Source organism: Mobula hypostoma, chromosome 23, assembly GCF_963921235.1.
Source record: "Mobula hypostoma chromosome 23, sMobHyp1.1, whole genome shotgun sequence".
NCBI lineage: Eukaryota > Metazoa > Chordata > Chondrichthyes > Myliobatiformes > Myliobatidae > Mobula > Mobula hypostoma.
Window position 1 is genome coordinate 45,330,557 of NC_086119.1, and position 25,403 is coordinate 45,355,959.

The following is a 25,403-nucleotide window of genomic DNA, read 5'->3' on the forward strand; positions in this document are numbered from 1 at the left end:
ATGACAGTCTTTTTTCTAAGATTAATTGTGATTTACTGGTGTTTTGTACACGGCTTGTCATCTGGAGGATGATGAATATCCTCAACCCTAACGTGCAAGTGCACAGAGACAGAAAGATGTACTAAATACACAAGATTGAAGACAGACCACAGCAGTACATCCCCAACACTGTGCCCCATAATTGTTCCTAGACAAGGATCTATGTTAACACTACAGCAATAAATCTCATTTGTTAGGTTTAAAATCCATAGGTCATCAGTTCTGTAGCAACAATCAATGCACTTTTTTTTCTGTGCTTAAAGTAGTCACTTACAGCGAGTACAATAAAGCAATGTAATGAATGTACAAAGACAGTTTATTGACCACTGCTGGAAATGCGATAACTTATTGGTGAGGAAGCACTGGACAGTCATAAGCTTCCCAGCTAATAACCTCCCCCCTCCCCCTTACCGATTTCAACTATCACCTATCACCTTGTACTTCTTCTCCTCACCTTCTTACTCAGATTTTTATTTTCCTGTCCTAATGAAGGGTCTTGGCCCAAATGTTGACTGTTTACTCTTTTCTATAGATGCTGCCTGGCCAGCTGAGATCCTTCAGCATTTTGTGTGTGTTGCTTGGCTTCCCAGCATCTGCAGATTTTCTCATTTTCGTGTCATAAGCTTTCTAACTTCTTAAAAAAACATAACAATTTTAATGACACAAGCATGTAAAGGGGAACGAGTCAAACAGTAAGAATAACCAGATGGACAAACAAGGTAGACTCATGGATCAAATGATTTTGTTCTGAATTGTCTACTTCTATGATTCTCTGAAAATGTCACAGCAATTTAGACAGGGAGGGGAAAAAGAAAATGACACACGAGAAGTATAAATCAGAAGTTTATTGAAATGCTGAGCTTTGAGAAGGAATTTTGTCAAGGAAGAAAATAGAGGACAAGGATGGTCAAAGAAGGCAGCTGAAGCAGGTTACTGTAAAATAGACTGCAGTCTACAACACCTGAGAGGAAAGGTACTGACTTTCCCAGATTGCCCTTGTGCTCTCCTCCTTGAAGCAACTACTTTGTGAAGTTCAGCTTCGTTAATTAGGAGCACAAGCAACAAGGCAATGTGTTTACATTCCAGCAAACCCTGCTGATAATAACCCCGACATTCTACATTTATGTTTGAAAGGTGCTATTTAAGACAAGAGTGAAGTGATCGTACAAATGGAGGATCTGAAACATCGCTGTTTTAACATTCAGGTTCCTGGACATCATTATTTCACAGGATCCCGTGGGAGAATCATACCTCCTTCATTAACGAAAAGACTCCGCAGAGGATAAAAACTTTTGGCAGCAGTGAGAAAACTCCATCTTCCCCAGAACATACTGGTGTAATTCTACACTGCCATTACAGAGAGCATCCTCACATCGGCCAACGCTGAGTGGTTTGGAGCAGCATCGTCTCACGATGTACAAAAATTACAGCCAACTGTTAGGTCAGCCAAAAAGGTCATTGGCTGCAGTCTATCATCTCTGCTGCATTGTACGTGTTTAGGACGAAGAAGCAGTCAGGGAAAATCATCGTGAACACTACTCTCCCTGCAAATTGCATTTTCCTAAGGCTCCCTTCTGGAAAGTGCTATAGAACTGTTAAAACAAAACTTTATGCCATCTTAAAAGTTTCTTTTCCCTGCCTAGCCAGTTAATCTGATTAACCACTCTACTTAGCCCCCCCAGCACACCTCTCTATCTATTACCCTTGTCACTACAGTGCTCTGTAAACACTTCAAACCACTTTTTATAATGCTGTTTAATTGTAAATACATGCTGATATTTATGCACATTTTATTCCACATCCGTACTTTAACCTCTAACTTTATTTGCATATACATAATTCTTGATTCTTTATAATGTTAAATGTTGTTTTTTTGTGGCATGCTGTGCCCTGACCAACTTAACACAGCAAATTCCTAACACATGTAAATGTATATGATGAATAAAGTTGATCCTTCCTCAATGTGTCCAAATAACAGTGATTTACTTAAGAATACAGCTTTCTAGTGCAGCATGAACCATCTGTGCAGATGGTCAATCAAGTGTCAAGATTATTGTAAGGTTACTAGGTGGGAAGAAAACTCAGAGGCCTCTAGATGTAGCACAGGAGCTGTTGCCTTGGTTACTAATGTTACTACTGAGAGGTACCTTTGATGATGTAATTCTGGCTTTATGCACATAAAGTCTATGCCACACAGAAAAGTAATTGGACACATATCTGAACATCAGCTATCTCTCACTGTGTTTTGTGCAGTGGGTATTCATTTTCTCATCAATTATAATTCAAAGTCAAGATTGTCAGAGGCACAGTCAGTCTCAGCAGTTTCAGGCAAAAGAAATAAAGTGGTACCTCCCCATAACATTTGACATGGACCAAATCACTTTGTTTCAATTTTAAAATTTAATGAACAAGCTACAATCCCCAGTTGTGCACGGTACAAATCAGCCAAGTTCCTGCTTCTCAGGTCAAAGTTCGCAAACTCAGGGCCTAGAACATCTCACCACAGCTCTCGAGGGCAGCAGATGTTAGAAATGTTCTCTCTCAGGTGAGGTCACCATACATTTGAATCTACGCGTGGCTACTGATGCCATAGAATAAACATGAAACAAAAGGAGTTCGATGCACTAGAAGCAGGCCGAAGGAAATTCGCCAGGCTTGTTCCTAGGATGAGCAGGCTGTGCTATTAAGAGAGGTTAGATAGTTTTAGTAGGACAAGCAGTGATATAATTTTTAAAAAATCAAAATTCTCAAGGGGCTTGACAGGATAGATGTTGAGATGTTTCCCACCAATGGGAAAGTCACAAGCAAGGAGACACAGTTACAACAAAAGGGGACAGTTATTCAAAACTGAGGTCTATAGAAATTTTGTCTCTCAGAGGATAGTGAATTCTCTAGACCAAAAGGCGGTGGAGGCTAAGTCACCAGAAATGTACAAGGTGATGGATAAGTATCTGCAAGATTGAGGAACTGAATGCATAGGGAACTGGCACAGAAGAGGTGTTGAGGCCAATGTGGGTCGGCCATGATCACATTTAATGCTGGATAGGACACTCCTGCTCTTATAAAAAATATACTCCAAACAAAAACAAAAGCCTGCTTTGACAGATCACTTTTCATGTTGTAGACATTGTTATATTGTAGATAGCAAAGTAGGCAAGATAGACACGGTGAGGTTCCACAACATCAAAGTGTTAATGGGCAAGTCATCCACTCAAAGGATCTTCAGCTGCTTTGTCAACGTCATTCTCTCCAACATAGGGTCAGAAGTCAAGATGTTCCAAATTGACTGCGCAATGTTCATTTGCATTCCCAGTCCCTCAAACACTGAGACAGAACAAACACATACAGATTGCTGGAGGAACTGAGCAGGTCAGGTAGCATCTATGGAAATGAATAAATAGTTGATGTTTTGGATCGAGACCCTTCTTCAGGTCTGGAAAGGAAGGCAGAAGACACCAGAATGAAAAGGTTGGAGGAGGGGAAGGAGGCTAACTAGGAGGTGATATGAGAAGCTAGATGGGTGGGAAAGGTCAAGCGCTGGAGAAGAAGGAGTCGGAAAGGAGAGGAGTGTGGACCATAGGCGAAAGGGAAGGAGGAAGGGACCCAGGGCAAAGTGATAGGCAGGTGAGAAGAGGTAGAAGGCCAGAGTGGGGAATAGAAGGAGAGAGGAAGGGGAGGGAATTTTTTTTTACCGGAAGGAAAAATCAGACTGGAGGCTACCTAGACAGAATATAAGATATTGCTCCTCCACCCTGAGGGTGGCCTCATCTTGGCACAAGAGGAGGCCATGGACCCGCACGTTGGAATGGGAATAAGGATAGGAATTAAAATATTTGGCCACCGGGAAGTTCCACTTTTGGCGGATGAAGCGCAGGTGCTCGATGAAGCTGTCCCCCAACTTACGACAGGTCTCACCAGTGTAAAGCAGGCTGCATCAGCAGCACTGAACGCAATAGTTTTGCGGGTAATTCACAGCAGATTCGCAGGTGAAGTGTTGCCTCACCTGGGAAGACTGTTTGGGGCCCTGACTGGAGGTGAGGGAGGAGGTGAATGGGCAGGTGTAGTACTTGGGCTGCTTGCAGGGATAAGTGCCAGGAGGGAGATTAATGGGGAGGGACGAATGGACAAAATAATCACGGAGGGAGCGATCCCTGCGGAAGGGGTGGGTGGGGGGAAGCAAAGATATGTTCAGTGGTAGGATCTCTTTGGAGAAGGTGAAAATTGGAGGATGAAGATCCTGCAGATGCTGGAATCTGGAGCAAAAAAAGTAACCGAGTGGATGGAGTAACTCAGTGGGCCAAGTGGCATCAGCGGGCCTCAAAGGAGTAGTTGACGTTTTCATCATGACCTTACACAAGACCTGAGAGTTTGGAGGGAAGATTGGCAATATAAAGCAGTACGAAGAGGGGTGAGTCGGAGCTGATAGGTAGTAACAGATAAGTAAACAACTGTGAGCGGATGAAACCAGGTGGGGGGGGGCGGTCAGAATATAGCACCAAAAGTTGAAAGATGATAAGGGGCTCTAGCTGACGTGCATGTAGAACCAGGTCGGGGAAGCATTAGGGAGGGTACGCCAGGGGGAAAAGATGGGTGATGGGCAAATGGAAATGGGAAAGGTGACCAAAGGGAGAGAAAACCGGGGTGCATCAGTAGAGTGGGAAAGGGAGAGAGGGGGAGTGGGTGATCTAAAACAGGAAAATTCAACGCTCGTACCACTGGATTCCTCCTGTACGTCGGTGAGACTAAGCGTGGACTGGGCGGTTTTGCAGAAATCTGCACCCTGTCCACAATGACCATTTTAAGCTTCAGGTCGCATGTTACGTCAACTGCCCCTCTCACTCTCTCACCGTCTCCTGGTGAGGCCAAACACTAACTAGAAAGACAACACCTCCTATTCCACCTTGGTACCCTACAACTCAATGGCATAAACATTAAATTTTCCACATTCAGGTAGCCCACTCCTCCTCTGTTCCCTCATCTGGTTCTCCCTATCACCATCCAGCCTATGGCTCTGCCCTCTCCTCTCCATTACCCTCTTCTCCCCATTGTTCTCCCCCCCCTTATCTGTTTCCACCGATCACCACAATCATCTGTCTCTTAATTCCCCCTTCCCCCACATAGCTCCATCTGTCCATCATCCCGCATACACCTGGTTCCACCTATCACCTAGCAGCCACTGTCTTACCCCTCCCACTTAACTCTCTACAGTCCAGCTATCTTCATTTCATGCACTCACTGCTGATGCAGGGAAACAATTCAAACATCAACAATACTTTTGCCTGCACAGATACTGCTCGACACACTGAGTTCCTTCAGCAGCATGTGTTCTTACTTATCCCCTCAGATATTAAAGAAGTCCAGAAATCATCAGTATCTAGACGATGCATGAACAAATGGGTATGAAGCACACCACAGAAAGTCCAAGCCATGCTAGTCTGTGACAACTGGAACTTTCAGAAAGGGAAAAAAAAACTTGGGGAAAATGTTTTAAAAAGATGTTGGAAATCTGAAAGGCAGAACAGATACTGCTGGAAACACACAGCGGCTCAGATAACATCTGTGGAAAGAGAAACAGTTAACATCCTACTTCACTGGCAGAGGAAATACTTTTCACTTGGGCAAGTGCAGTTCTAGCAACACTAGAGAAACAACCTCAGCCCATCGAACAATATCCATTCTCTCTGCCAATGGCATGCTCTAAATTTGTGATGTACCACCTTCAAAATATACTGCAATTTGAACCACGAGGGCAATGTCAGAACATTATGAGAACGTAATTAACCACATTCCTCTCCAAGGTTTTAAAATGTGTTCCTGTTACTTCATCCCTGCTGAGATTAACTCATGAAACTCCTTCCTAATATTACCATATTTCTGTACGTTCACCACATGGACAACAGCAGTTTAAGAGCAACATACATCAAAGTTGCTGGTGAACGCAGCAGGCCAAGCAGCATCTATAGGAAGAGGCGCAGTCGACGTTTCAGGCCGAGACCCTTCGTCAGGACTAACGAAGGGTCTCGGCCTGAAACGTCGACTGCGCCTCTTCCTATAGATGCTGCTTGGCCTGCTGCGTTCACCAGCAACTTTGATGTATGTTGCTTGAATTTCCAGCATCTGCAGAATTCCTGTTGTTTAGCAGTTTAAGAGTACGGTTTATTACTGTTCTCTCAAGGACAGTTACAAAGTGGCAATTATTGCTGATATTCCATCCCAAGAATTGAACAAAAAGTGAATTAAAAGTAGGAAAAATAACTTACAACTCTCTTTTGTATGTGATCACAAAGGAAAATATCAGCCACTACACACATCTAGTGGCTTGTGGAAAGAGTAAACCACAGCTAGCAGAAGTACAAGACTCCTGGGCACATCACTTACAGGAAATGCTGACTTACAAAATCCATCCACTACCTATTTTACAATGTAACTGCTTCTCTTCATGGCTTTTATATCATCCTTGTGAAATATTATGGACTGAACACACATTGTTCAAAAGGGGGAGAGACCAGGACATTTTTCCCCTTTAATGTGCAACTAGACAACAGGGTGACCCGATAGGGCACCCTTTGAGAGAAGGGTAGTGCAGTCTGATGTGACCAGAATGAACATTAAATATCCATGAAGTAAATTTGAAGGAATCAGGCTTGCTGGGTCAGGTCTAGAATTAAATGTCTGATGTAATGATGGATTTGGACTTGAATAATCACAGAAGGATTCCATCGATTCCTAGTTGGAATGACTTCTTTGGCACCAAAGGAAGTCATTTTGGAAGAGGCAATTGTATTGTCTGATGTTCTTCCTGAACTCATTTGCAATAGGTTCATCATTGCTGTACAAATTGAGGAGTTTATTAGGTAGAGGCTGCAAATCACCTATCCTGACCTTTCCCTTTATACAGCAGAAATGTGCGGTTTCTCCAGTGAATAGGAAGGCACGACAGTGAGGGCATACTCTGGTCATCGAACCAACTTCAGCAGAAATGTGACGGCATGCCAGTCGTGCATTTTGCCTTGCTCTTTCTCTGTCGAGTTATTGTCGTCGAGAGCGGCCACTGACATCTTCAGCAACTCTTGCAATAATTACTCTGTGCCGCCTATTCTGGAGTTGATCTTTCCTTTTCTCCTCTGTCTCTTCCTCTCTCCTCTCTCTCTGTCTGTTTTTGTCATTCTGGAGATGTGCAGCCCTTTCATCCTTCGTCTCTTCATCTCTTCTACCATTTGTTCTTTCTCTCTGATCCTGGAGTCGTGCGGCCCTGGCCTGATTGGATTCTTGTTCTCTCCTCAGTCTGTGCCTGTTGATGTCATTTTGGAGACGTGCATGCCTGTCCTCCTCTGTCTCGTCTTCTCTCAGCTTTTTCGTCCGGACTCTTTGATCCTGGAGTCGTGCGGCCCTGGCCTCATCCGATTGTTGTTCTCTCCCTCTCTTTGCAGCTTCCCGAAGACGTTTGGCATCATTGCTTGACCATAATGTCCCTCTGCTCTTTCCACGTGGCATAATTAGGCTATCCATATATTTTTACCCTAATGCTTGATAGAAGATAGGAAGCAGTAACACCAAAGCCTCCAAGCTGCTGAGGCTGGCCGTGTGCATGCGTCAGGCTGTGGCATTGCGGTCTCCATGGAAGGTGGAAGCGGCTCTATGAGCATGGTGAGGTGCTGCTGAGGGTGGCCATGTGCATGCGTCGGGCCGTGGCATCCCGATTTCCATGACGGCCAATCGGGTCTCGGGTGAAAGGCAGCCTGTTGATTTTTTGGCGAATGAGCAATTTTATGAATATATAACCCTAAACTTTGCCTGCATTCTGTAAGTTAGCGCATTTTAATTTGATTTAGCCAAAAAAAGTGCCACTGTAATGCACCGTTTGCACTAATTGGAGGTCACAAACAGACAAACAGACAGACAGAGCATGAGAGTTTTAGTAGTATATAGATAACTTTGTTAGACACAACAGCCTCATATGTCCCCTTTTCTCAAGCATGGATGGTGCAAGCTCCTGCAGGGTGCAAGCAGAAAATTTCAATAAAGATAGCAGAGAATCCCTCAATTATTACTAAACTCTAGAAGGTCATAATTAAAGACAATGTCTCCATGTCCTTCTTTGTCATGTCCAAAATATCCAGGGATTACATCAGGTATAACGTCCCAAATGTGGCTCTTGTACTCCAACAGCTGCAGCCACCAGAGATGAATGCATCATTCCCTTCAGCTTCCAGAGACCTTCCATTCCTCACCTACCTCAGTGCAAAAGAGTTATGATCAGCAGAAGGGTTTTCAGCTGACTAAGCCCAATGTTCCAATAACAAGGAAAAGTTTTGATTTCCCTCTCTCATCCCATCTCCTTACCTGCTCATCACCTCCCTCTGGTGCTCCTCCCCCTTCCTTTTCTTCCAAGGCCTTCTGCCCTCTCTTATCAGATTCTCCCTTCTCCAGCCCTTTATCTCTTTCACCAATCGACTTCCCAGCTCTTTACTTCACCCCTCCTCAAGTTTCATCTATCACCCTACCACCTGGTACTTCTTCCTCTGCTCCCCCTCCCCCACCTTCTTACTCTGACTTCCCATCTCTTTCTTCCTGACCTGAAGAAGGGTCTCGGCTGAAATGCTGACCGTTCACTCTTTTCCAAATACGCTGCCTGGTCTACTGAGTTCCTCCAGCATCTTGTGTGTATTCTTTTGATGGTAAAGACTTTAAAAAAAATAACTATATAATCATATAGCACAGAAACATGCCCTTCGATCCACTTTGTCCAAGCCAACCATTAGGGGCAGGGAGGGAACATTGACTCAGACCATGAGAGGCCTGCGTCGGGCATTTTCATGCCTTACAAGGCACAGATTGGAAGTCTGTGTGGGGCGCCACTCCTCACACAGACACTAGAGCAATGTGTGACTAAGCGCCTTGCTCAAGGACACAAACACACTGCCACAGCTGAGCCTCGAACTAGCGACCTTCAGATCACTAGACGAACGTTTTAACCATTTGGCCACATGCCCAACACATTTTATATTTATGGTATTTCAATCTCCTTATGGGAAAGAAGACCACTGAACCTATGGTGACTCTCAGGGCAATCTTATTCCCCATTTATATCTCTGCAATCTTTTCTATCAACCATGATCCTTAACACCCCATGGTAGTACACTAGGGTTACATAAGCCAATTAAACTAACAACTACCATGTCTTTAGGATCTGTGAGATAACCAGAGCACCCATAATACGGTCATAGGGCGAATTTCAAAGTTCAAAGTACATTTACTATCAGAGCATGCATCCAGTACACAACCTGAAATTTGTCCTCTTCACAGACATCCACAAAACAAAGAATCCCCACAGAACAATAGAAACACTGAAGCCCTGAAGCCCCCCCCTCCCTTTGCACAAGAAACGGCAGAAACACCGACACTCCTCCCCTCCCCTCCCCACCCCACCGTACGTGCAGCAGCAGAAGGACCAAACAGCCATTGACCCAGAGTCCATCAAACCACAGTCCACAACCCAGCGCAAGTACAACACCCAAGGCGAGGACTGAACCCATGTCAGTGAAGCTGAGAGTAAGCAGCACCACCTGCTGCTCCACGTTCTAACTTGTCCCAGTATCTGTACTGACATTGATTTCTCAGTGGAATTATAAAAATGTGCAGTAAAGGACCATTTGGTCAGTTGTGTCTATGTCTGACAAAGGGCCGTTGAGCCTCCACCCACACCTCAGCTCTCGATCCATAACTTTGTCAGTTAGGGCCCATCAAATGCTAATTTTCCTTCAGTGTAACGAATGTTTTGACTTCAGCTACTCTTTCTAGAGGCAAAACTCTAAACTCCCACCACCCAAAGGTGGAAAAAGACCTTCCTGCACCTTAAACTTTATAAAAGGGATAGGGTTCTCTCTCTCTTCACCTACGCACCTCCGCACCCAACACATCATTCTCTACAACTTCCATCATCTCCAACAGGATCTCACCACCAGGCACATCCTTCCCTAGACTAGAGTTTTCCAGCCTGGGAATATAGGAATGAATTTCCCCATGTCCTGTCTTGTTCCAGCACATCTTTCCTGCCATGCCCAAATTACCTACAGTACTTCAGATTCATTACAGTTCTAGCATGACTTTCCTGTTTTTTTCTATGTTTTAACCATAATTGCCCCTGTATCAACTCCCTTCAAACACCTTACATAGCTCAGGAAGGCCACCTTTCAGTTACTAACTCTACTGAAATAATTTCACATTGATAATCTTATCGGACCTTACTGTGCATAAATTGACTAGCTGTATCACCCACATGACGTGACATCAGTTGATAACTACCCAGACTGGGTTTGCTCACGTTTGTGTGAATAGAAAAAGCTAAGTAATTGATATAGATGCCAGGGGTGTAAATGGTAGCTGCAGGTGCAGCTGCTTCTAGAGCATAGACTGTCATGACTAACCCAGCCTAATACAACTCTTAAAATCTGAAACAATCCAGGACAAGCCACTGAATTGGTTTCCCTCACCTACTGCAGTAAGATAAGGAGCACCAGGATTTAGACCCAGAGATGAAGAAATGGCGTGTTTCCAACTCACAATAATGTGCAAATTCAGAGGGAAACTTTCATCTTCTGGAATTTCTGTAGGTTTGCAGCCTTATCTTTTGGCATGGAGGGAATGACAGCTCAGCTGAAATGATTAATTGCGGTAGTAGGAGAGCAATTCTCTATTTACTTGATGTGTGTTTAGAGGGAGGGAGTGAAAAGAACATTTAAGCTAACAAATGGGACCTTGCACTTCACAGGCAAGTGCCTCTTGCTAGCGCTGTTGAAGACACCTTCGAGGACTTTGGTCATGATTGAGAGCTAACTGACAAGAGGCATTGCGACACTTCTATCAACAGGCAATAATCTGCTCACTAATGCAAAATATGGACTTCATTAGGACGAGTTAACTACAGGTCGCATTGCAGCCTTGGCCCAAACATAAACAAAAGAGCTTAACTCCAGAACTGTGGGTGCCTGCCTTTGGCATGAAGGCAGGATTTAATTGATCATGGCATTGAAGAGCACTGATAAAGCTGAAGTCAACAGGCATCGAGGGGAAAACACTCCAATGGCTTAAGCAGCCAAATTTTACATGAAGAAATCTGGCTGTAGTTGTTCCAGCCCCAGGATATCTTTGCTTCATTCCTTTGAACAGAAAATCATACAAAAAGAACTGGATTTGGCCCATTACATCATGGATAAAGCCCTCACAACCATTGAGCACATCTAAATGAAACATTGTTGCAGGAAACCAGCATCCATCATCAGGGACCACTCACCACCCAGCTCATGCTCTCTTCTCTCTGCTGCCACCAGGTAGAAGGTACAAGAGTCTCAGGACTTGCACCAGCAAGTTCAAGGACAGTTATATCCCCTCAACCATCAGGATCTTGAATAAAAGGGGATAACTACACTGACTTGCCTCATCATCAAAATTTTCCCACAACCAAAGATCTCACTTTAAGTACTCTTTATCTCATTCTCATGTTCTTGCTATTTATTTATATTTATGCATTTGCACAGTTTGTTGTCTTCTGCACTCTGGTTCATCTTTCATTGATCCTGTTCTAGCTACTATCCTATAGATTTGCAGATCCACAGGAAAATGAATCTCAGGGTTGTATATGGTGACATATATGTACTTTGATTATAAAATTTACTTAGAACTTGGAACTTTGAACATGAGTTGCTCAGTGTGATGTCCTAGGCACAACCATCTTCGGCTGCTTCGTTAATAATTTTCATTCTATCACAAAATCAAAAGTGGAGATGTTCACCGATGATTACTGACAAACCTGTTGGAATTCTTTGAGGAGATTACAAGTAGGAGAGATAAAGGGGATGTAGTGGAGGTTGTATATTTGGACTTTCAGAAGACCTTTGACAAGGTGCCACACATGAGGCTGCTTATCCAGTTAAGAGCCCATGGTCTGACAGGAAAGTTACTAACATGGTTAGAGCAATGGCTGATTGGTAGAAGGCAGTGTGAGGGAATAAAAGGATCCTTTTCTGGTTGGCTGCCAATGACTAGTGGTGTCGGTATTGGGACCGCTTCTTTTTATGCTGTATGTCAATGATTAAGATGATGAAGTAAATGGCTTTGTTGCCAAGTTTGCAGAGGATACGAAGATTGGTGGAGGTGCAGGTAGTGTTGAGGAAACAGGAAGACTGCAGAAGGATTTAGACAGATTAGGAGAATGGGCAAGAAAGTAACAAATGAAATACAATGTTGGAAATTGCATGGTCATGCGCTTTGGTAGAAGAAATAAATGTGCAGACTATTTTCTAAATAGGGAGAAAATCCAAAAATCTGAGATGAAAAGGGACTTGGGAGTCCTTCTGCAGAACACCCTAAAAATTAGCTTGCAGGTTGAGTCAGTGGTGAGGAAGGCAAATGCAATGTTAGCATTCATTTCAAGAGGTCTAAAATGCAAGAGCAGGGATCTGATATTGAGGCTTTATAAGGCACTGGTGAGGTCTCACCTTGAGATTTGTGAACAGTTTTGGGCTCCCCATCTTAGAAAAGATGTGCTGATATTGGAGAGGGTTCAGAGGAGGTTCACAAGGATGATTCTGGGAATGAAACAATTATCACACGAGGAACATTTGATGGCTCTGGGTCTGTACTCACTGGAATTTAGAAGGATGAGGGGGGGATCTCATTAAAACCTTTCGAATGTTGTAAGGCCTCAAAAGAGTAGATATGGATAGGATGTTTCCCCTGGTGGGGGGACTCTGGGACAAGAAGGCACAGCCTCAGGATAGAGGTGCATCCATTTAAAAGAAAGGTGTGGAGAAATTTCTTTAGCCAGAGGGTGGTGAACTTGTAGAATTTGTTGCCACAGGCGGGTGTGGAGGCCAGGCCACTGAGTGTATTTAAGGCAGAGTTTGATAGGTTCACGATTGAAAATGGGTTCAAAGGTTACGGGGATAAGACCAGGGAGTGGAGCTGAGAAGGGGGGAAAAAGGTTCAGCCATGATTGATTGGCGGAGCAGACTCGATGGGCCAAATAGCCTAATTCTGCACCTATGGCTTATGGTCTATTACAAGAGTTAATTCTAGTTGCAATCAGGTGACCCAGTCCATATCTGCATTGCACAAAACCTGGACTACATTCAGTACAGAATGATAACTAGAAAGTCACATTTGTGCAAACGAACTGCAGGCAACAGCACCAAGAGAGTGCCTAACCCTTTACCTTTGCCATTCCCATCACACATCCCTCACCGTCAATATGCTGGGGATCAACATTGACCAGAAACAGCATCTTCTACACAAGTATTGTAACTACAAGAGCAGGCCAGGGGCTGGACATCCATCAGTGAATGACTCACCGCCTGATACCCCAAAGCCTTTCCAACCGAAGCAACAGTCAGGAGTGTAACAAAATCTTCTTCTTTAAATTAATGCAGTTTCGACTGCTTTGTGCTGAGCACCACCCCCAGACAAAGGAGCCATTTGATTAACACAGAAATTTACAGCACATTACGGGCCCTTCAGCCCACAATGTTGCGCCGACCATGTAACCTACTCTAGAAATTGCCTACAATTTCCCTAGCACATAGCCCTCTAGTTTTCTAAGCTCCATGCACCTATCTAAGAGGCTCTTAAAAGACCCTGTTGTATCCGCTTCCACCACCACTGCCGGCAGTGCATTCCACACACCCATCAGTGTTCTATCCATCACTTAAACATTCATTAATCCCCCGCACCCTCCTTCTACCACCACCATATAGTGCAGCATGTATCCACAACACAACATATTGCAAATATTTACCTTGGCTATCCTGACTGTACCTCCAACACCATAACTTCTACCACCAAGTCGCATACCATCCTTACTAAGAAATATATATCATTGTCATTGAGTTTAAAATCCAAGAACTCCCTCCTCATCAGCAACTCCACCAAAAGAACTGCCTTGGGTTCAAAGAGGTAGCTCAGCACCAAGAGGCATGAGAAACAGACAACAAATGTAGGCACTGCCAGTGGCATTTATATACAAAAAAAATTGTGCACATTAAAAGAAATTATTTTATGCAGTTCAGCAGGGAATAGTAACCAAAAAGCCAAAAAAAAACCTGCAGGTGCTAGTATTCTGAGATAAAAACAGAATATGCTGAAGATGCTCAGCAGGTCAGGCAGCATCTCTGGAGAGAGTAACACGAGTTACGTTTCAGGCTGGCAACTTTCTAACAGGACTGGGAACTGACTCAGAGCTGAAACCAGATAAAATACAGAGCACTGTAGCCGGCTCTCCCAAAACGTTACCTTTGGTTCTCTCTACAGATGCGGCCGGACCTGCCAGTGTCTCCAAGTGATTCCAGGTTTTAGCGCGGAAAACGTGCAGTCGTGAACGCGGATGACGGGAGTTATGATTTACTTGACAAGACTGCATTCATTCACGGCAGTGTGGTAATATAAGCACCCTTTAGCCTGAGCAGAACTTAATTATTACATTAGCTGTGCTCCCAAAGAGCAGCATCTCCCTCCCCTCTGATGAATAGGTTTGGCGATCCATCCTCCAGCGGCAAGACGACAAGGTAGCGAGCAAGCGAGAGCGAGAAGGGATAGATACTGAGGAGGGACACTGGAGAGAAGGCAGGGATGGAGGGATGAGGAAGAGAGAGAAAAATAACAAGGAAGGAGAGAGTGAAAAGACAGAGAGAGAGAGAGAGAGAGAGAGAGAGAGAGAGAATATTTCCTTAAAACCAGTGTCAGCATCCAAATGTAAGTTTAATGGATGAATGTGAATGGCAGGCTTTAAGCAGCGAGTGAAAGCGGACGGGTGTGCGGGGTTGGGGGAGAAATGTCCCGGGAACGGAGAGCTGTGGGATAGATAGGTAGTCGACCTGTGGCGGCTCAAATCCTTGAAGATGGCCGGGGTCTGTGCCGGAGCTGCGACAATGTCTGATTACAGTCTGACCCGAGGTAGCCGCCAGTCTGCAGTCATCGGTCACCGGGCGGCAACCACAGCCGAGCTCCGGGATTCCCTTCCGAGCCCGACTTACGGAGAGAGGAATCGCTGAAGAGAGGGACGGGGAGGGGGTCCGCGGATGATGGAGGAGAGAGGAGCACCGCGGTTGAGAGTGGGGAGAGGGAGGAGGAAGAGGGGAGGTGAGCCGCGGATGAGGGGCGAGAGGGGATAGGCTGATGATGAAAACCGAGGCACACTGATGTACTGGAGTTAAATTCAACCTGGAATTCCGCCTCCTAAACTTCACTGTCGCTTTCCTCCAGCCACATCACACGCCCCTTCCCGTACACACGCACACTCCTGAACAGAGGGGGGCTGCATCGTTCACACATTCGCGCCATGGGGCAGATTTGTGAACAGACCCTCAACCTGCTGCCCACAGAGGCGACTGTCCTCTGCACCGTGATGAGGGAAGAAATCCGGACCCACGGGCGACCTCGTACTCACAGATCTTTCGCTGGCAGTTTCTTTCCTTCAATGATCCGAAGAAACAAGGAGCTGCGCTTGGCCATGTCGGGTTACTGACTTCCATAGGTCGGGAGTAAAAGTTGGTAGCGAGGCGGCGGCAGGCTCCGACTGTCTGCCTCCCCCTGGTAGCCCGAGACTCTCCATGTGTCGGGCGGCCCTGCCGCTTTCATCCCGGCCTGGGCGGCGCCAGGGGGCAGCTGAGCTACTCTGATTGGCCGCGGCTTGAGAATTAAAACAGGAAGAAATGACAGGTCCCTAAAAAAAAAGAGGCGTAATGTCTCTAATCAATTACAGTTTAGTTGGAGACTTCCCCATTCGAGGCGGTTGATAGATTTTTTTTAGACGGGGCACTCTATTATCTCTTGGGATCAAACAAACTGCATTCAGTAGGACGAGGACTGAGGAAGCCGTGTGAAATTGCCCCGGGACCGTCGAAATGATAGCTCGCGTGTTCATCATTGAAGCGCTTCGGCCCGGGACAGGGGCTGCTCGGTCCTCAAGCTCATTCCCAGACGGGAGCGGCAGATGGCTGGCGATCGTGGGCAGGAGAGGAGAGATGTGGAAGTCCGGGTCTGGAGCGAGTAGACTCCAATGCTGGGAAGGACCCCGCTCTCGGATCTCATGTCCTGCCACGGACACCCCGTGCTTGAAAAATATCGCCGCCGGTTCTGGAAACCTGAAATCAGGACAGAAAATGCTGGAAACACTCGGCAGCTGTGGAAAGGGAACCAGTGAATGCTTCAGCTCGATGAAGTGTCTTTGACCTGAGACTCCGTTTCCCTCGCCGCTAAGTGTTTCGGGCATTTTCTATTTCTATTTGAGATCTCCGTACATTTATTCATTTAGGAGCGGAAAACAGTTAAGTCCTTGAACACAGATGGGGTACAGAGAGGGGATGAGGTGTTGCCCCATGGTGCAGAGACTAGGGAAGAGGTCAATGCGACATGCATATTCCAGGGAGCAGGAGTAGGTGCAGAGGGACACAGCGAAGCTAGGTGTAGGCATTGCAAAGTCTCTGCGGGAAAATACAGCACTGTAAGGTCCTCCTATGACTTCCCTACTCCGGCCTCTTAACTTTTCTCAACTGCCTGTCACTTCCCCCGGTGCCCCTCCTCCTTCCCTTTCTTCTTTCGTCCACTCTCCTCTCCTATCAGATTCCTTCCTCTCCAGCCCTTTACCTTTCCCACCCACCTGGCTTCACCCATCACCTTCCAGCTATCCTCCTTCCCCTTCCCCACCTCTTTATTCTGGCATCTTCCCCCTTCCTCTCCAGGCCTGAAATGTTGTGTTTGTGCATTTCCATGGATGCTGCCTGACTGCTGAGTTCCTCCAGCGTTTTGTGTGTGTTGCACTGCACACTAAGGGACTCGGTCTTATGTAACAGCCTCTCAAATGGTACATTGTTTAAAGAGGGAACAGGAGAGGCATTATAAGGGAATGTGCTAAACTGATGGTACAATGAATGTAGAGAAAGATGTGTAACACACACAGAAAATGCTGGTGAACGCAGCAGGCCAGGCAGCATCTCTAGGAAGAGGTACAGTCGACGTTTCAGGCAGAGACCCTTTCTCTGCCAGACAGAACAGAGAGTCGGCTGGGGTGATATACTGCGTCTGGTGCTCCCGATGTGGCCTTCTATATATTGGCGAGACCCGACACAGGCTGGGAGGCCATTTCGCTGAACACCTGCGCTCTGTCCACCAGAGAAAGCAGGATCTCCCAGTGGCCACACATTTTAATTCCACATCCTATTCCCATTCTGATATGTCTATCCACGGCCTCCTCTACTGTCAAGATGAAGCCACACTCAGGTTGGAGGAACAACACCTTATATTCCGTCTGGGTAGCCTCCAACCTGATGGCATGAACATTGACTTCTCTAACTTCCGCTAATGCCCCACCTCCCCTCTGTACCCCATCCCTTATTTATTTATTTATTTATTCTCTCTCTCGCTCTCTCTCCCCCCTTTTTTTTTCTCCCTCTGTCCCTCTCACTACACTCCTTGCCCATCCTCTGCGTGTCCCCCCCCCTTTCTTTCTTCCTAGGCCTCCTGTCCCATGATCCTCTCCCTTCTCCAGCCTCATATCCCTTTTGCCAATCAACTTTCCAGCTCTTGGCTCCATCCCTCTTCCTCCTGTCTTCTCCTATCATTTCGGATCTCCCTCTCCCGCTCCCACTTTCAAATCTCTTACTATCTCTTCTTTCAGTTAGTCCTGACGAAGGGTCTCGGCCCGAAACGTCGACTGTACCTCTTCCTCTAGATGCTGCCTGGCTTGCTGCGTTCACCAGCATTTTTTGTGTGTGTTGCTTGAATTTCCAGCATTTGCAGATTTCCTCGTGTTTGCGAGAGAAAGATGTGTACTGATTTTACTTTATATAAGATAAATACAGTATATTTTGCACATACGTGTAATTACAAAGAAAGCACGACAGTGCCTCTACTTCCTCGGGACTTTAAGGAGATTCGGCATGACATCTAAAACTTCCAAAAACTTCTATGGATGTGTAGTGGAGAGTGTATTGACTGGCTGCATCACGGTCTGGTATGGAAACACCAATTCCTGGAATAGAAAATCCTACAAAAATTAGATTTGGCCCAGTACATCATGGGTAAAATCCTCCCAACAGTTGAGCACATCGACATGAACTGCTGTCGTAGGTAAGCAGCATCCATCATCAAAGATCACCACTACCCAGGCCATGCTCTTTTCTCACTGCTGCCACCAGGTAGAAGGTACAAGAGCCTCAGGACTCGCACTAACAGGTTCAAGAACAGTTACCACCCCCTCAACCATCAGGCTCTTGAACAAAAGCGGATAACTACACTCAGTTTTGTTATCCATTGAGATGTTCCCACAACCAATGACCTCATTTTAAGGATTCTTTATCTTGTTATTTCATGTTCTCATTATTCATTGCTATTTATTTATATTTGCACTTGCACAGTTTTTTATCTTCTGCACTCTGGTTGATCTTTCATTGATCTTGTTATAGTTACTATTCTATAGATTTGGTGAGTATGCCTGCAGGGTTGTCTATGGTGACATATATGTACTTTGATAATAAAATTTACTTTGACTTTGGGATAAGTTCTTGTTACAATCCCGTCTAACTCCAGGCAGCATTCATGTCTGTCTTGGAAGGTTACGGGTTCACTTATCACCCCTGAGTATAAAGCCTGGGCTGACATTTTACCAGTGGTGCAAGAGGCACAAGATGACATTTCAGAGCAGCACAGAGAGAGTGCTGAGCTGACAGCGATCAGAAAAGACAATCTAGCACGACACTCCTGTCTGGTGGTTGTAAAAGTGACCTGTTTCTTTAAAAATATCATCTTTGTGCCAATAATATTAACCTATTTCAGCTAATAAAATATAAAATGCTAAAAGCACTGCACAAGTCAGTTCTTTTTTCAGATTTCCAGCATCTGCAGATTTTTTTTGATTGTCAAAGAGTTGTATAATAACTGGACCTGGCGGGTTCTGGTGATTGATGGCTTTTTAACACACCAGAATTACTCCAGTTATTTGCTCTACCCTTCAAAGGAACTATGGAACTAAACAGATGGTATTGTGTAAGAATTTTCCAAAGGTGCGGCCAACAACACTTAAACCAGATTTCCTTATCGCAGTGGCAATCGCTTGTGAAACTAATTTTTGTGTAAGTTGGCTGCCAGTAGATGCACTTGAGAGGTAATTATTTAGCTGTGAGGTGCTGTGAGACTCTAAGGAGATGAGCGAGGCCTTATAATTATAATCCACTTTGCAGTGGCTGCTGCCAAAACCATACCCATCTAGATGCAAGTTCATTATGGAATTGGGAGTCTTGTTCATCCCGCTTGTCCTCACTAACACCTTCACAGACCAATAATCTAAAAGATACTTAAATATTTAGATATTTTAAAGTTCTGGTTCCTGTGGGACAGATCCCAGACAATGAGCAAATGAGTCTACATCATCAACATGATGTATAGTACCTGAACAGCATTGGTTATAAGCAATAAATGGGTCTTTCCAAAACTGGAGGGACTTTCTAACCTGGAGGGTGACAGGATAATGTTGAAAATGTCACATATAAACTTCCCCACACTCCATAGATGTATGGCAGATACTGGCTGTATCACCATCCAGTATAGAGGCTTCAATGTACTCCAATGTCAACATGGTTTTATGGTTGATAAGCTGTGTTTAACCAACCTTAGTGTTTTTTAGCACCATAAGACTAAAAAATTTAGGAGCTGAATTAGGCCATTTGGCCCATTGAGTCTGCTGTGGTATTCCATTATGGCTGATTTATTATTCTTCTCCACTCCATCCTCCTGCCTTCTCCCTATAACCTTTGATGCCATGATTAATCAAGAACTTATTAACCTCCACTTTAAATATACCTAATCACAATAGCCTGCACAGCCGTCTTTGGCAAAGAATTCCCCAGATTCACCACCATTTGGCTAAGTAATTTTTTTTCTCATCTCCGTTCTAAATGGATGCCCCTCAATTCTGAGGCTGTGCCTCTGGTGACAGAATCCCCTGCAATAGGAAACATCCTCTCCACATCCACTCTATCCAGACCTTTCAATGTTCACACGAGGAAATCTGCAGGTGCTGGAATTTCAAGCAACACACATAAAAGTTGCTGGTGAATGCAGCAGGCCAGGCAGCATCTCTAGGAAGAGGTACAGTCGACGTTTCAGGCCGAGACCCTTCGTCAGGACTAACTGAAAGAAGAGCTGGTAAGAGATTTCAATGTTCGATAGGTTTCAATGAGTTCTATCCTCATTCTTCTAAACTCCAGCAGGTACAGGCCCAGAGCCATTAAACGCTCCTCATGTGTCAAGCAACGAATGCTGTGTTGTTTAGAAGACATTTCACCATTCTTCTGAGAAGCTTCTTCAGTTCTGATCCATGGTGGGTAGTTTCCCAGTTTATAAACTCTATGAGTTGTTTAAAGATATGGCAATCACATGAGGGCCGTAGTGGTAACGAGAGGGTCATTCATCTTATCTTGTGCGAATGAGGTGTGAACTGTTGTGGAGATGCTAGGGTAGAGATGTTGGGACTACATTGTAAGTAGCTGATAGGTGATGTCATATCCTACCGCCTCTGTTCAGGGATGGGTTTTCCAGTTTGACAAAGGTGGCTCCTTTATCTCCTCTTTCAAACCACCTGTCCTCCCTGTCCACACCCTGCACATTGTTATCATCAAAGGGGTGTCTCTTGTCCTATAGGTGTAGATGTATAGCTGAGTCTTGGCCTGAGGTTTTAGCCCTCCCATGCTGGGCCAGCTGTTTGTGAAGTGGTTGTTTCGTCTCACCGATATACAGATCTGTGCAGCTCTCATCGCATTGGATAGCATCTACAATATTGTGTTGCAATGAGCGAATGAGGCGAACCCAAGTGCAGGACACAGGCACGGAGATTTGGTTTGGACTCAGACGTGAACGGCAAACAGGAGGGAGAGCAGGTAGGCAGGAGACAGACAGAATTTATCTTGACTTGGAGCGTAGAGAAAGAAATGGCGGACTAAACTCTTCTTAGTGCAGAGAGATGGAGTTACACTGAAGTAAAGCTTTAGAAGACTTATCTTGGTGCGGAGAGGCTGGGTTTCACAGGTAAATCTCTGAACTGGAGCTGAACTTAGAAAACTGATCTTGACATGAAGAGATTGAGTTTCACAGGTAATTCTCGATACAGGAGCAAAACTTAGAACATGCGGTCCTAAGCGGCTGGGAAACATTAATTACCACACAGGCAAAACCAACGATCTGGCAACTAGTGGTTGTAACGCCGGGGTTCATATGCTCCAGACCCTGATGGAAACCAGATGTGCTGTCATCTCAGAGAATTAGGAGCAAATAGGAAATTAACGTCAGAGCCGTGGCACAATCAAAAGAAATTAGAAGAAAATAGGGAATTATCGATCGGGACCGTGACAATATCACCCTCCTCCCCCACTCAACAGGAGTCTCCAGGTGAACCACCAGGCTTGTCCGGATTGTCACAATGAAAATCATGGATGAGGGGACGGTCCAGGATGAAGGAGAGGGGAATCCAGGAGTGTTCCTCCGGGCTGTATCTCTCCCAATTGACCAGGTACTAGAGGCCCCTGCCTCGGCGGCGCATATCCAGAAATTGCCGGACAGTGTACGCTGGGTAGTCGTCAATGATCTGGGTGGGTGGAGGGGTTTGGCGGGGGGCACAAAGGGCTGACAGACACAGGTTTCAATTGGGAGATGTGGAATGTGGGATGAATGTGCATGGACCCGGGCAGTTTGAGTCTGACCACCGAGGGTTTGATTATGCTCTCAATCTCGAACAATCCCAGATAATGAGGGGCAAGTTTCTTGGGTTCATTCTTAAGGGGGGTATCTTTTGACGAGAGCCAAACCTTCTGCCCAAGCTGATAATTGGGAGCAGGAGTTCGATGGCGATCAGCAATCCTCCGGTTGCGGTCAGCTGAGCGGAGCAAGGCCGTGCGTGCATCCTTCCAGACCTTGTGGCACTGGCGGAGATGGGCCTGAACTGAAGACACAGCAATGTCATCTTCATGTGCGGGAAACAGAGGGGATTGGTAACCAAGGGAGTATTCGAAGGGCAACATTCCGGTGGCGGGGTGCTGACCAGGGAGTTGTGGGCGTACTCTACCCAAGCGAGATGGGTGCTCCAGGATGACGGGTTGTTAGCGGTTATGCAGCACAGTGCTGCTTCCAAATCCTGGTTTGCTCATTCTGTTTGACCGTTAGTCCGCAGATGAAAGCCTGAAGACAGACTTACTGAGGCTCCAAGGGCTTGACAAAAGGACCTCCAGACTTGAGAGATGAATTGGGGGCCCCGGTCAGAAATAATGTCAGAGGGAATTACATGAAGGCGAAAGATGTGATGAACCAGGAGGTCAGCTGTTTCACGGGCTGCAGGGAGTTTGAGAAGGGCTACAAAGTGTGCAGCTTTGGAGAAGTGGTCCACCACGGTGAGTACAGCAGTGTTTCCATGTGAAGGGGATAGTCCAGTAATGAAATACAGCGCAATGTGAGACCAGGGCTGGCTATGGACATGTAGGGGACGAAGCAATCCAGTAGGTGGCCAATGGGAGGCTTTTCTGCAGGCACAAACAGAACAGGCAGAGATGAAGGAGCGAGTGTCAGCATCCATGGAGGGCCACCAGAGATGTCTCTTCAGAAGGAACAGAGTTCGATCGATTCCGGGATGGCAGGCGAAATGAGAAGTGTGCCCCCACTGGAGAACCTGAGACTGAACAGAGTCAGGCACGAAGAGACAATTGGAGGGTCCATTGCCTGGGTCAGGTTGAGTCCGTTGGACCTCTTTGACTATGGATCCAATCTCCCACGTGAGGGCAACCACTACACAAAATGGTGGAAGGATGGTCTCGGGGTTGGGAAGGCCCTCCTTGGAGACGTATTGACAGGAGAGAGCGTCGGGCTTCCCGTTCTTGGACCCCGGACGATAGGTGAGTGTGAACCTGAAGCGGCCAAAAAATAATGCCCAACGGGCTTGGCGGGAATTCAGGCATTTGGCGGTAGATGTATACGAGGTTCTTGTGGTCTGCCCAGACGATAAATGGATGTTCTGCCCCCTCCAGCCAGTGCCTCCACTCCTCCAAAGCGAATTTGATAGCCAGTAACTCCCGGTTCCCTACGTCATAGTTCCGGACATCCCACCCTGCAAAAACTCATTTCAGGGAGGTAGTACAACCACCCCCGCCCCCCACAACCCCATATTCCCCCCCCCCCGGTAGACCTCCGAGGGTGTATGTATACAGGACATTTGATTGTGAAAGAACACAACAATTTATTTGATCACATATTGAAACTATTTACACACACACACACACACATATATATATATACTGAATGCCCTTTCTAAATCACAATTAGAATTTGGCAGCACCAGAAGCAGCTTCATCAACTGGCAGAGCTCTTTGAATCTCAACTGCCCTGTGCTCACAGATTTTATCTTGGACAGCTGCCCCCAGAACTCATCAACTGGCAAACTTTTGTAGTTTGGCACCAGTCCTTCAAGGTTAGTTGAGACATAATCCAGGACTTCCAAGTGGAGCTGTTCTCTTGCATCCGCCTTGATAACATTTGGAAATCTCTCTGCCAGATTCATAATCTGCTCTGGATTCACCTCATCTTGGCTCTCTGTATTGACCACGGACAGATTTTTCAAGATTTGGTCTCTCCTTGGGAAGTTCTCCAAGATTTTTTGAAATTACCTGACATAGAATGCTCTGGCATCTTTGAAGAACTGTTTTGTCTTGTAAGGGGGGATCTCTTGCGCTTCCTCGCTTAGCCACTGCCTCCTTACCAGGTACCCAGTAAAAAACTCTTCATCTGGGTGGTGAATTTCAGGGTTGTTCACATCTACCTCCTGAATGTTCTGTTCTCTCAATACCTTTAGCTCAGTAAATCTGCTTGCTATGTCATGCAGGAGCTCTTCTACACTCTGATCTAACTTGATGAGGATGGGTGCCTTGTTTTGAAAAATCAAATTGAATTTGTCAAAACATTGTGTGACATTATGGAGAAATCATATGTATGTTTTCATTTGGGGGTCTTTCAGCCTTTTCTGAATATGAGATGACTTCTGATTCTCACTCTTTGACTCAAAATATGAAATAAAGGCTGGCCATTGGTGGAGCAGATGGTCCAAACCTTTTCCTAAAGAAAGCCAGCGTGTAGGACAATGCTTTTGTACTCTCTGCTGGGCAACATTGCAGAACTCTTGAAACTGTTTTAGGTCTTCTCTTCGTTTGGAACTTTTCTCAAAGTAGTAGTGGATGTCAATGAGCAGTTCTTCAGGTGACATTGAGAGCTCCTTAGCAGCAGTTTTGGCACAAATGTTGACCAGGTGACTTGGACAGCCAACGCTGTAAATACGAGGGGGCTGTGCTTTCACTCTTGATAAGACAGAGTTGTATTTGCCAATCATCACATTGCAGTTGTCACTGCTAAATCCTACACAATTAGACCACTTAAGGCCTTTGTCATGCATGGATGATGCAATGCAGTTGAATATGTTTTCAGCTTTGGCTTCATTGCACACTGGCATGTCTACAAATCCAACTGTTACCTTATCCTGTGTTTCATTCTAGTACCTGGCTAAAATGGCACATTCCTTCTCACACATGATATTGTTGCTTTCGTCTACCAAAATACTGTATGGCCTTTTTTCTGTCCGGATGAACTTGTACATCCTCTGAACATTCAGGTTCCAGTGCTGTGTTCGCAGTAGCTGCTGTCTTGGTTGACGAGAAGGCATAGTTTTTTGCTATTTCTGAATCAGGAAACATTTTCCTGAATAGCTTGCCTGTGTGCTTACACACCTGGAATAGCAGGTTATGCTCAACGATGAAAGATGTAAAGTACACCTCAGCTCTAGTGACCTTCTCTGTCAGACTTTGGTTTTCTGCTGAAAAGAACTGTGAAATACTTGAGCGGCCTTCCCTGCGCTTAGCCTCCCTAATATGTTGTGATCCCTAAAAGAAATAAAAGCATAAGGTGTATCCTTATTATATTGTCTTATGCAGAAAATGTGACATTAAAATATGTACTTATATTATATTATCATGGAGTCGTTTTTTTTTTATTCTATTACAACTTTAAGCAAGCCTACAGGGAGTTTGGCCTCATCACGTAGGACACCAATAACGTAGCTCCTTAGCAGCTGGCCAGCTAGTTTAAATAACGTTAGCTATGCTAATGAACGAATGACACCTGTTAAACTCACCTCAGCATGTCCTTTACAGTCATTTAACCCACCAGGGGAAATAGAAAAGTCACTGTTGAAAACAGTGCAGTGAGCAACACTGTCATTATTTTTGACCCCTATTAAACAGGGGTGTACTTTAGTGTGGTCTGGGGTGAAGTATGTTTTATATTTTCTT

The 25,403-nt window shown here is 45.4% G+C and overlaps 1 protein-coding gene across 1 annotated transcript in view; it reads right to left on the reverse strand.

Moving 5' to 3' along the window:
- The window catches only part of rasa4 (RAS p21 protein activator 4), a 283,641-nt gene extending 267,910 nt beyond the window's left edge, over positions 1-15,731 (reverse strand). Inside the window, exon 1 of the mRNA XM_063031375.1 lies at positions 15,479-15,731. Within this exon, the coding sequence (XP_062887445.1) occupies positions 15,479-15,543 (65 nt within the window). The 5' untranslated portion in view covers positions 15,544-15,731. The remainder of the gene's footprint in view (positions 1-15,478) is intronic.
- Positions 15,732-25,403: the final 9,672 nt, after the last annotated feature.